This window comes from Numida meleagris, chromosome 3, assembly GCF_002078875.1.
Source record: "Numida meleagris isolate 19003 breed g44 Domestic line chromosome 3, NumMel1.0, whole genome shotgun sequence".
NCBI lineage: Eukaryota > Metazoa > Chordata > Aves > Galliformes > Numididae > Numida > Numida meleagris.
In genome coordinates this window covers 94,423,534-94,436,261 of record NC_034411.1, presented here as the reverse complement: position 1 = coordinate 94,436,261, position 12,728 = coordinate 94,423,534, and the positions used below count along the sequence as shown (strand labels likewise).

Genomic DNA, 12,728 nt, shown 5'->3' with positions numbered 1-12,728 from the left:
ACATATTTCAGAATGAGACTGGAGAGCAGGCCAATCAAAAAGATTGTGGAATCTCCATCCTTTGAGATTTTCAGAAGTCTACTGGACAAAACCTTGAGCAATCTGATCTAAATTTGAAGTCTGCCCCGCTTTTAGCAGAAGACTGGACCAGAGACCTCTATATGACCATTTAACCAAAGTTACTCAGTATACTTTTACTTCTCTTCATGCTGCATTACCTTCCAGGAGTTGAAATTTTAGTTCCCAATATTTTTATGCCAGTTGTCCTTGAAGGCTACATCTCCATAAGGAAAGTACACAGACTGAACACACACACCTCAAGGGAGTTGTAAGCTTTCCAATGAATTTTAGGAGATGAGCTCTACCCATGGTTCTGGGTCCCAAGGGTAACTGCAAATATAAGACTTCTATATCTGCCCAAAAGTACTAGGTAACAGAACATGCATCACTGTAAGGAAGTATAAATTACCACTGTGATGGCTTTGAAAAGAGGCTTGTAAATTCAGTTTGGTAAAAATTCCAACATTCTAATGATAGGAATGTCAAATGTTTCATTCTAGTATTGAAATGAAAGGTTTTGACTAATCCTAATGTGATTTTTTCAGAATATGCATCTCCTGGAAAACATTCGAAAGTTAACTTTTGTCCCTGTATCAGGAGGAGAACAAATGTGAAAAGACAGGATTTCCTGTAGGACAGAAATGCTGTTTCTCCTAGCTCTATAACTGAATACTATTGAACTCTATTCCTCTGAAGAGCTCCAAATATTTTTTTGAACTACAACGCAAACAGTTTTAATACCATCTTTCCATAAATATCACTGAACTGTGATCTAAGAAATGTAGAATCACTGATGGCCATCCCTTCCTATTATGGCTTAATGCCTTCCCACAATCATAGAATCATAGAATCATAGAATTAGCTAGGCTGGAAAAGACCTACAAGATCATCCAGTCCAACCATCCACCTACCACCAATAACCCCACTAAACCATGTCTCTCAACGCTACATCTAAATGTTTCTTGAACACCTCCAGGGACGGTGACTCAACCACCTCCCTGGGCAGCCCGTTCCAGCGCCTGACCACTCTTCCAGAAAAGTAGTATTTCCTAATGTCCAGCCTAAATCTCCCCTGGTGCAACTTGAGGCCATTCCCTCTCGTCCTGTCACTAGTTACAAGAGAGAAGAGGCCAACCCCCAGCTCACTACAACTTCCCTTCAGGTAGTTATAGAGAGCGATAAGGTCTCCCCTGAGCCTCCTCTTCTCCAGACTGAATAATCCCAGCTCCCTCAGCCGCTCCTCATAAGGCCTGTGCTCCAGACCCCTCACCAGCTTCATCGCCCTCCTCTGAACACGCTCCAGGGCTTCAATGTCTTTCTTGCAGAGAGGGGCCCAAAACTGGACACAGTACTCGAGGTGGGGCCTCACCAGTGCTGAGTACAGAGGGAGAATGACTTCCCTACTCCTACTGGCAACACTGTTCCTGATAGAAGCCAGGATGCCATTGGCCTTCTTGGCCACCTGGGCACACTGCTGGCTCATGCTCAGCCGAGCATCGACCAATACCCCCAGGTCCATTTCCTCCACACAACCTTCCAGCCACTCTGCCCCAAGCCTGTAGCATTGCCTGGGGTTGTTGCGGCCAAAGTGCAGGACCCGGCACTGGTTTTAATTAAGGTATTGAGAGTGTTCAGATGTACAAACAAAAGGAAACAAGGCAACTGAACCTCATGATTTCTTCCCTCTGCCCTAATTTAAGGTTTTCATTTACTGAGGGTATTATGATGTCTTTCTTCACAGACACCCTACTAAAAAAATCAAGAAAAAACATTTTTCCAAAAATTTTTGGACCTGAAAGCAATATTAGTTTACAAATGAGTATGTAAAGTACATGGAAACACCTAAGAATGGTTTAGTCACCGAGCAGAGGATTACCATCTTCATTGCCTCACAAGAAAAAGTAGCGTTTAGTCAGGAATTACTTTCAAAGCATCTTTGTTAACAAAGTTACCTTTTTCTCCTGGAGGGCCAACTCTGCCTGGACGACCCGGAGCGCCTTTCTCCCCCTTTTCTCCAGCCTCCCCTATTGACATAAAAATAAATAAAAAGAAGACCTATATTAAAACAGAACTATTTTCTGTTGGTGTCGTTGACAAGAGTGTCATTTTCTATACTGAAAATACAAGCCTACTAATGAGAGGAAAAAAATTAAAGCAGGTGAAACATGACTCCGAGAGCTTTGAAGCACAGAGAATAGAGTTTCCTGCAATGAATGTAGACACTGACAAAACCAAAGTCAATATGTTACTGAACCCTCATGGCTCTAGTTCTACAGATGTTACTCGCATCACCAAGACCTTCCCCCAGAAAATCAACACTACAATTTATTTAAGCAGAAATCTCAGAATCAGGTCTCAACTCAACACATAACCTTCTGTCTCCACACTCACCAAGCATGTCTTGAGTATATACCAAATATTGTCTCCTTACAGGAAAGCATACTAGAGGACATGTTTAAGTCTCAAGTGAAAATGGCATAGTCATATCTTGATGTTAAAAAAAAAAAAAGTTTATGCCAAGTACGAATAGCATAAACTCTTACTGAGTAAGAATGGATCTGTAGGGGAGCACTGCTACGTTCATTATTTACTGGATCATTTTTGAGCATGAAAAGCTGTCTACTTAATCTGCATTCTCACTTATATATACCATGCTTTTTGATCTTTGCAGTTTGAATCACCACAAAGTAATCACTACTTATATTCACGAGGCTCATGCCACATTATATACGGTGAGCATATTTAAACATCATTTTCTGTAAACACATGCCTCCCTGGTGTCTGTCATTGGAGTCACTTAAATTGTTTTGTCTCCTACTATCATTGTCTGCCACTTATATAAAATTAAAAATCTCTTAGGCAAACAGAAGTTTGAAGAATGATTGTTGTGGTATAACCTGGCAGGTGGCTCAGCACCACACAGTTGTTCTCTCACTCACCCTTTCCCAGTGGGCCAGGGGAGAGAATTGGGAAAAAAACCAAAGTAGAAGTCGTGGGTTGAGATAAATCTATTTACTAAGATAGAGAAAAGCATAATAGTTATGACTATCTCTATATATATGTATTTATATAAATGTATACAAAAAGTGATACACAGGCAATTGCTCACCACCTCCCAACTGATCCTCAGCTAGCCACCTGAGCTGCAGAAGAGAAAAAGATGAACTCCCACTCCCCTTCAAAACTCCTTCTGCATGATGTCACATGGTATGGAATATCCCTTTGGCCAATTTAAGTCAGCTGTCCTAATTCTGTTCCTTCCCAGCTCCTTGGGCCCTTTGCCGAGAATGGCCTTGGCTCTGTACAGCACTGTGTAGCAGCAACTATGACCATCAGTGTGTTATCAGCATTGTTTGGTTTTAGGACAAAAAACATAGCATCATACCAGATAGTCTGACGAAAACAATTCTGTCCCAGCTGAAACTAAGACAACAGTTTACATAACCATCTTTATTAAATAGATGTACATGAAAGAGCAAAAACTTCTACAGCTTCCACAGAAAAGAAAATGCCAAGATCTGCACTAGCTCCAGATTTCAACAGGCTTGATGCCCCAGCTCTGCAGTGCTGGAGAGGAGACTGAGCATCAGCTGCCCTCCAGGAAGCCAAAGCAAGCACCATAACAGGAAGGTCGGTGGTTATCTTCTTCCCCTCAAGCCCTCTGACATAGCTGGAAGGTACATTTTTGGAGAGGGACTATAGAGATGACATATAAAAACAAGCTGAAATTGCACATTTCAAATTTGCAGCCTCCAGCTCTCACTTCTTATTGTAGACATAGGTGGCTCAGCCCTCCATCTGTTTCCTTCTTCAGGCTGCCACCAAGCTCCAGACCACCTCTCCTGCCTTCAGACATGCAAAAAGAGGCCATTCTCTGACCTTAATGAGGACAAACTTCACGTAATCCCCAGTGAATAATATTGTTAGTATGAAACAGGCTATTATTTGGCACATTTGGGAACACCACTTTTTTATTACCAAGTAACCAATTGGCTTTGTATGATTGTCTTTCCCTCCTCAGGGCTGGTTATGAGTTCTTTGCTTCCCAAAGATAAATCCTGACAATGACTTTTCCCTGCTCTCTGGAGGCTCAGAGCAGGCTATTACAGCCTATTGCTTTACACGTTCTTCAGAGTGAAAGCTGCGCATTAGGGATCAATAAAATAGATCACTCTTGCTTCAGGCCATTACACTTGCCTGCATTTATTCCTATAATAAGATGACACCGCATTCCTTAGTGTGAGTGTTTAAGAAACTTTCCCTGCAAGGAGATTACCCCATTACAGGTCCTGCTACAGACCACTTAGCAAGTTTTTGTTATCAGCTGTTTTAAGCAGCAAGACCTTTGCTATCAGGGACTGAACAGTGGCCAGTTTAGCTCTGTGGTGCATAAGCCCCTGTTTTTGCTGTACGTGCACTGAGCACTGTGCAGGTATCATGGGGACAAAAAAAAAAGTTTTCCACTAAGTAATTTTAAAAAAGAAATGATTTATCACAGATTAACATCAACTTCTCACTTTTGAATATTGATTTAGGTAAATAAATAAACAAATAATTAAAACTTGAGGAAGATGCCTCATCTTCCCAGTCCCCTTTCCCTTCAGTGCAGGAGGCTGGGGTCATGGCATTGTGCTTCCCACTCAGTAGCTGCAGTGTGGCTTCATTCTCCAGCTGCAGACCCCTTTGCAGCCAATCCTCCTGCTCAGCATCCTCCTTGCCCCTGCTCTCTGTGCCCCAGCCTTACTATACAAACACACAGCTCATCTCCCAATGCTTTGTAGTGACAGGGCAAGATGCCCAGCAGTGCTCCATGGTGTTGTGATGCCCCACAATCCCAGAAGAAATCTAGCCCTGGTACTGAACTGAGGGACAGCAGGACCTAGGTAGCAGATGCAAACCTGATACTGCACCATACTATCATCTCTGAGGGTGATCTCTGACAGTTCGTATGGTAAATCTTACTACTGCTGTCATTTTGCTTTTGTGAATTCACTCGGAGAGAGTTTGTCTCTGATTCTGTTTGCATTCTCTCTACCTTGAGTGATACAATCTACTGTAATAAAAATAGCACACCAAATATTAACTACATGAGCTGTTAAGCATTCCTTGGCTGGTGATAACTGTCTTCCATTACTTTTGTGTGAGTAGTAACATCAAGTAAGGGCATAAAAAAGAGAATTGTTTTTATTTATGTAGCATTAACTTTTTATGTATATTATACTATTGAGACTAATTATCATAGAATGGCTTAGGTTGGAGGGGATCTTAAGGATCATCTAGTCCCAACCCCCCCATCGTGGGCTGGTTGCCACCACTAGCTCAGGCTGCCCAGGGCCCCATCCAGCCTGGCCTTGAATCCCTCCTTCCATGGATGAGGCATCCACAGCTTCTCTGGGCAGCCTGTGATAGGGCCTCACCACTCTCTGAGTGAAAAAGTTCTTCCTAACATCCAACCTAAATCACCACTCTTTTAGTTTAAAACCATTCCGCCTTGTCCTATCACTATTAGACCATGTGAAAATTTGGTCTCCCTCCTGTTTATAACTTCTGTTCAAGTACTGGAAGGCCACATTAGGTCTCCTCAGAGCCTTCTCTTCTCCAAGCTAAACAAACCCAGCCCCCTCAGCCTTCCTTCATAGGAGAGGTGCTCCAGTCCTTTAATTATCTTTGTGACCCTCCTCTAGATCTACTCCAACAGCTCCACATTCTACTTTGTGCTGGGGGCCCCGGGTCTGGACACAGTAAATCTAGGTGGGGCCACACAAAGGCAGAGTAGAGGGGGACAATCACCTCCCTCTCTCTGCTGGTCACCCCTCTTGAGGCAGCCCAGGATACTATCGGCCTTCCAGGCTGCAAGAGCACACTGCTAGCTCATGTCCAGCTTTTCATCCATCAAGATCCCCCAAGTCCTTCTCCACAGGGTTTCTCTCAATGAGTTCTCCCAGATGTCTGTACACATATCTGGGATTGCCTCAGCTAAAGTCTAACACCTTCCCTATGGCTTTGTTGAATCTCATTAGGTCAATGTGGGCCCATGTTTCAAGCTTGTCCAAGTCCCTCTGGATGGCATGCCTTCCTTCTGTTGTGTCAACTGTACCACTCAGCTTGGTGTCATCAGCAAACTTGCTAAGGGTACACTCATTCCCATGGCCATTGCCATTGATAAAGATTTTGAAGAGCACCGGTCCCAAGATGGACCCATGGGGGATACCACTTGTGACCAACCTCCACCTGAACATAGAGTCCTTGACAACAACCTTCTGGTTATGACCATCCAACCAATTCTTCATCCACCAAACAGTCCACCCTTCAAATTCATCTCTCTCCAATTTAGACATAATTCCTACTTTATATTATGGAAAGGAGACAAAACAAGATGGCAAAACAAAACAAAAAAAAGATTTGAAGGATTTTTCTGTGCAATGTTTTTTCTTTACAATGTAGTGAGCAATACAGCAGGACATTGCTATCCATTCCTTCTTCACACAAAATGCACTTTCCCATTATTAATATTGTTGGTTTTCTAAAACACAGATCATTCTGTTGTCTGGATTCTCAGAGCCATGGTACTTTTCCCTCCTTCATTTCATCTCTTTCTCCTTTATACAGCTGAGGTTTCAGGAAAAAAAAAAATCAGCCCCAGACCTAAGCTGCTGACCTTACTCTCATTTGTGCCTTTTTTCTATTCTGGGTGTCTTCGCCAGCTTTCTTCATCTTCCATTTCCACCTCCATTCTCATCTCATCCCCCTTCCGATATCCTTTTTTCTGTGGGGTCCTAATTGGCTTTGTGTTATTTTCTTATATATATTTTTTTTTCGGTTTCCAGTCTCTCTGCTCATTCTCATTCTCTGTGCCCTTCTTCCCTCTTTCCCTTTATCTTCTCCTTGTTCTTCTAAAATTTCTTCATTTCTCTCCCCTACTTTTGGGTGCTTTATCCTGTTGTCTTTCTCCCTCAACTGCCAGTTGGGCTCCACTGTCTGCACCACCTCCTCCTTCTCCTTCTACCTTTCACACATCTCTTGCTCTCCATCATTTCTTCCACATATTCCCTCTACCCACTTTTTCCCAAATCCCATCTAGCTCATGCCCAGCAGTGGTGCAGGGTTCTGTTGCTCCATTCCTGCTCAGCCAAGGAGCAGGGGCAAATCTAACAACCACAGTGAGAAAACCCCATTGTGTGGGAGCTGAAATTTGGGCACACAGCCACATCAGTGCTCAGCTGAAAGGAAGGCTTGGCCACCAAAATGAGTTGGAGTTGTGCCAGTGGGGGACAGCAGTATCTCATTACCAATGCTCCAAGCCAGGCCCCCTGACAGTGTAGCTGGAGCACTGATAGCTTTTTAGAGACTTCACATCAACTGGGGCTGCATCAGGCCATTTTGTGCTTCACTGAATTTTACATCAATCTCTCTCACTTCTGCAATGCCTTCAATGCATGAAGCAGAGTGAAATCATTAGCACATGATGGCTTTCAGGCTTCTTTGCTGTTTCCTGGCTCAGGTTTGCCTTTTGGCAAAGGGCCAAGATTATTACTGCACTGCTTAAATGTTCCAAAAAAGACTATGCTGCATATAATAGTAATAATGGTCGTTTCATAAAAAATCATAGTTAAAGGTATTAATTTTGACTGATTACACAAATAGGGAAACTAAAGCAAAGAAGTCACAAAACTTGTCAAAGCCTCACAACTTCTCTGATCTGAAAAACCATTTTGAAGCTCTGGTTCCCATTGCTGTGGTCACCATTCGAGTGAGCTGTGCAACTTTGGACAATACATGTTTACCTTGATTGTATTGCCCTTTGTGAATTATATAAAGATCATTATTTTATGCCTATTCTACAGCAAATATCTCAGTGAAACAAATTTATTCAAGGTTTAGTCACGCCTCAGAAGACTTAGATGTAACAGACCAGTACTGTTCCTCTCAACTGGAACATTATGCTTCAGTAGAAATACCATAGTCTCCGTAATGGACATCTCTCTTATTGACTGTTTAATAATGAGGCCGGGATTTCACACCATAGTAGATGCTGTTGCTTTAAAATGCTAGTTCCTCCCAGATGTTGATTCCCCACCTAAGGTACTTTAATACATGTTTTATTACAGAAAGATCAACAGTTTATGATACCATCTTTGTTGGGCAATAGTTTGGAGGAATATTTTGTAAAAATGTTGCTTCTCTCTACAAAAAATATAAAAATGCCAACACCTAACTTTAATTTTTGATTTCTTCTAAAAGGTACTCAGGTATTTAAAATCAATGGAAATTTAGCCCAAAGGAAGGCAAGTGTAAGAGCAGAACATACAAAATTCTTCCCATTAGGACATTGCAAAATGGCAATGAAAATCTCTCAATGTATAACATAGGGCCTGACTTTACAGTCTTTTTGTATCAGTCACAAGTATAAACAAAGAGAAAATAACTAGGCCGCGTATATCAGAAAAACAAGCATTAATGATCAGGAGCAAGTTTGGGAAACTTTAGCATGCATTCTCTATACCATGTTAATTTTAACAGACTTAAATTCATCTTAAAAACTTCATGTATAAGGAGGCTACAAAGTGAACAAATAGAAATGGTACCTTTTTTGTCTCTGTTAGAAACTGCCAGTGGTGCAAATGAGCCTGTTAGAAAGAAAGGATTAGCATTTGAATGATGAAATAGACTTCCACATTACCTTTGAGGCCTGGGACAAGAATCTGAACAGAGCAGGACTCCTCTGCAATATGTTGAGGATATCCAGACCTTAGCAGTGACAGGAAGGCAAGGCTAATTAGAGTCACCAAGAAAACCAGATCTCTCTTCATAATGAGCACTTACAGGTCACTGACTCCTAAACAAAAGAATGAATAAACAGTTATAAGAATTCCACAGACTTTCGACAGTTTCTGAACATATGCAGCATCCTCCTATGAATACAATATATTTTTGTATGCTATAACCCACGCAGTATGAGAAGGATGTGTCAGGTCCTCCAAGCAGGTTGTATGTAACACAGGCATATGTGAAATATGTAGCATCATATTCAGCAGTTTGTTTTTGTGCTAGAGCGGGTAAGATAAAGCTCAGGATGAATTTAGTCAAGAAAGGGATTAAGTCAATGACAGGCAACTCTGCGTTCACTATTTCTCACTGTAGGCAGGGAAAGGTCAAAGGAGAAAAATCTAGTACGTGGGCTTGCACTGAAAAATGTCAGCACTTAGCTGCCACTCAGGAGTGTATACTGCTCTTAAGAGGCAATTCAGTAGGTGATGAGACCAACCTGAAGGCCTGAAATTTCACATCCCATCTGCCCAAGCACCGAGATTGTGCCCAGTAAACTGTCTGACACAATAGCCCTCACATAACTCAGTGAGAGTGGGACAGAAATGGTATTTCGATATATCATGCAGTGAAGTTACATCAGAGCCTTCAATAAATCCCGAAAAGATTCCCATCTGAAACATGCCCTCACCTAAGCTTACATGTGAAATGGCTTGCCTGGTATCAGGCTGTGAAGAGGTCTCTTCAAAACAACAGTATAGAAATGGAATTTGTGTGGAAAAAAACATCAAAAGCTGATATTTAGGAGGTCTATAGAAATACTCTTTGACAAAAGTGTTATTTATGCACTTCTGGCATGTTTTTCCGGTCTTCCTTTCACTAAGGCTTTCTACTACACAAACAAGCTGAAAGTCATATCAGGGTTTCAGGGGAAAGCATCCAGATATCACTTTTTATAGCCCTGATACAGCTGTGTGCGTTTTACACCTAGAACAGGAAGACTGGCCTATATTACCCTCTACTCTCTCATTTTCTTCAGAAATAAGCGTGGTAGAGTTGTGCACAGGTGCAGGGCCAGCACGCGGGTCTGCGTGTCCCAACATTATAGGGTCTAAAAGGGTGGATCGGTTATTCTGGGGATAGTCTGAAAGAATAAGTGCTCTCCAATGGGGACAGAATGGTAAGGAGATCCAGGGTGAGAATGAGCTGGTTAAGCAGATACCAACTAAGACATGGAGTGAGAGGAAAGCAAGCTTCCCTCTCCGTGCAGCTTTATGGGTTAGCTTTCCTTTTCCAGTAACTCCCCAGCTTTCCTTAAAGAGCTAGGTGCAAGAGGAGCATGCCTGAAAAAGATATGGTGTATGCTTGGACCTGGGAATTGCTCATAGAATCATTAACATTGGAAAAGACCACTAAGATCTAGTCCAACCATCAACCCATCACCATCATGCCCACTAAGCCATGGCTCTCAGTGCCACATCTCCATGGTTCTTAAACACCTCCAGGGACAGTGACTCCACCACCTCCCTAAGCAGCCTGTTCCCATACATTACCACTCTTTCTGAGAAAAAAAAAAAATTCCTTATTTCCAGTATTCCACCCTAAATTAAGCCAGAAAAGAGATACCAACCCTATCCCCCATCTGAACAGTTGCAGATATAGTTATCACTTCCCTAGCTCTAAACTCACATTCATGATAAGATTGCCACATAGCAGAACCTTATTTTCCTCATAATGAAAAACTTAAAATACTGCATAGGGTTAGCTAATCCTATATATTTCTCAAGAAAAGGAAAGATGTTAATGTTGGCATTTTCACATGGATCAAGAGATTGAAAAAAAAAAAAAAAAAAAGATTCCACTAAGCTGTAGTGTAACAGTTTTATTTTTAAGGTCCCTTTCTCAATTTTGCATTTGCTTTAATCCAGCAGACTGCAATACAGGCAATCTTACTAGAGATACATGTCCACAACATGCTGCTCAGATTGCCAAGTACTAATGTCATTTACAAAAGTCTCCTCTCGTAGCTTAAGGTGCTGATTCTGGAGGAACAACACTCACACAAATGCAGATGTTTATGATATTTTTTCCTTTCAAGAGTGTTCAGCTTACAAAATTTTGCTTATGCTGCCGTAACTAGGATGACTGCAGCTCATGCATACATGTCTGAATCAGCGTTAAAATACCTAGCTTAGGTATTGCTGGGAGCACACAAACCCACTGAAGTACTAATCTCAGCAGGGGCTGCTTGAATATTTAGGCCACAATAAGTTTTGTCACAACCGCAGCAACATCACTGAGAGGTTCTCCAGAGAGCAGGCAAAACTGAATTTTTCTGCCCCATGGATGAGGAAGCAGGGATGGAAGAGAAAGTGTATCATAAAGGTGGACCTGAGAACAGGAATAGCAGAAGGTGGGAAAATGTAGCAAAAGTAATGGAAACTTGGATATTGGATGGAAAGCTTGTACTGCCCTAGAGAAGCAACAACGAGCAGAGTTCCCCTGGGCTCTGACAGATAAAATCAGCAGGAAAACATTTGCTGTGCTGCTGTTCTCAGCTGCCTCAGACTGCCGCCAGCTTTGCCCATGCATAGAGCCAGCCCTGGCTGTCAGAAGCCAGGTCAGACCTGGCTTATAGCACATCAGATCGCTATGATAGCAATCTTTTCCCAGCTGCCTAAATTGTTTCACATACATTAATCTGGAATCCAACCCATTTTCCCTAGAGGAAATTTCTAGCCACAGAGTAGAAGGCACTACATCCTGGTGAACTTGGCATCCCAGAAGAGCTCTTAGTATCCACAGTGGATGGTCTTGCTTTTTTTGACAAGTCTGTGATCTCAGTCACAACAGACAGCAAGTGAAAGAGGGAGTAATAAAGCATAGTGAGGTGAGGCAAGGCAAATTAAGTTGGAAAGGATCTTCAGAGATCATCGATTTCAATTGCCTGACCATAGCAGCACTAACCAGAAGTTAAAGCCCTCTATTATTGAGGGCCTTGTCCAAACGCTGCTTGAACACTGACAGGCATGGGGCAGAAGGACACAGCAGAGGCTTATGCCTGGAAATCTCCTTCCAGCACCTGAACACAGGTGTTTAACTATCAGCAACAGCATCACTGAGAGATGGGTAATGGGACCGTCCTGGGTGGTAACTGCAGGAAGAGAGGAAATGGTTCCTGCCTAAGTCCACAGCTACAGCTTCACAGCCCAGGGATTGGAAGGGAACTCAAAAGATCACCGACTCCAACCCCCCGATGCTCCATACAACAGGCCACACAGACAAGCATTCATATGGGTCTTGAATATCTCCATAGAGGGAGACTCCACAACCTTTCTGGGCAACCTGTTCCAGTGCTCCATCACCCTTACTGTAAAGAAGTTCTTCCGCATGTTTGTACAGAACTTCCTCTGTTCAAGTTCTAGGTCATTGCTCCTTGTTCCATCACAACACACCACCAAGAAGAGCCTGGCCTCATCCGTTTGCCTCCCACCTCCCTTTAGATATTCATAAACATTTATTGGATCCCCTCTCAGTCTTCTTTCCCCCAGGCTGAAAACACCCAGGTTACTCAGCCTTTCCTCATATTAGAGATGCTCCAGGCCTTTTATCATTTTTGTGGACCACCAGTGGACTCCTCTTAGGAGATCGCTGTCTTTTTTGAACTGGGGAGCCCAGAACTGGACACAGTAGTCAAAATGTGGCCTCACCAGGGCAGAGTAAAGGAGGAGGATCACCTCCCTCGACCTTCTGGCCATGCTCTTTTTCATGCCCCCCCCCCCCAGTGCATCCAGAAGAAGATCAGAGAAAGGCTTGCAAACCAAGTAGTTCAGATACTCAGTGGAAAGCCTGTAAATCCAGGCAGTTTCAGCATGAACATCCAGCATCCTGGTGATAAAGAT

General features: G+C 42.7%; 1 protein-coding gene across 3 annotated transcripts in view; it reads right to left on the bottom strand.

Moving 5' to 3' along the window:
• The window catches only part of COLEC11 (collectin subfamily member 11), a 41,267-nt gene that overhangs the window by 15,005 nt on the left and 13,534 nt on the right, over positions 1–12,728 (bottom strand). For 2 of the 3 annotated variants that reach the window (XM_021392102.1, XM_021392104.1), the window contains exons 2-3: positions 8,741–8,896; positions 2,013–2,084 (exon numbers count right to left, since the gene is read on the bottom strand). In XM_021392102.1, coding sequence (XP_021247777.1) covers positions 2,013–2,084; positions 8,741–8,870 — 202 coding nt within the window. In that variant the 5' untranslated portion in view covers positions 8,871–8,896. Of the gene's footprint in view, positions 1–2,012; positions 2,085–8,740; positions 8,897–12,158; positions 12,601–12,728 lie in introns of those variants that run through there. The other variant, XM_021392103.1, reaches the window with a different exon arrangement.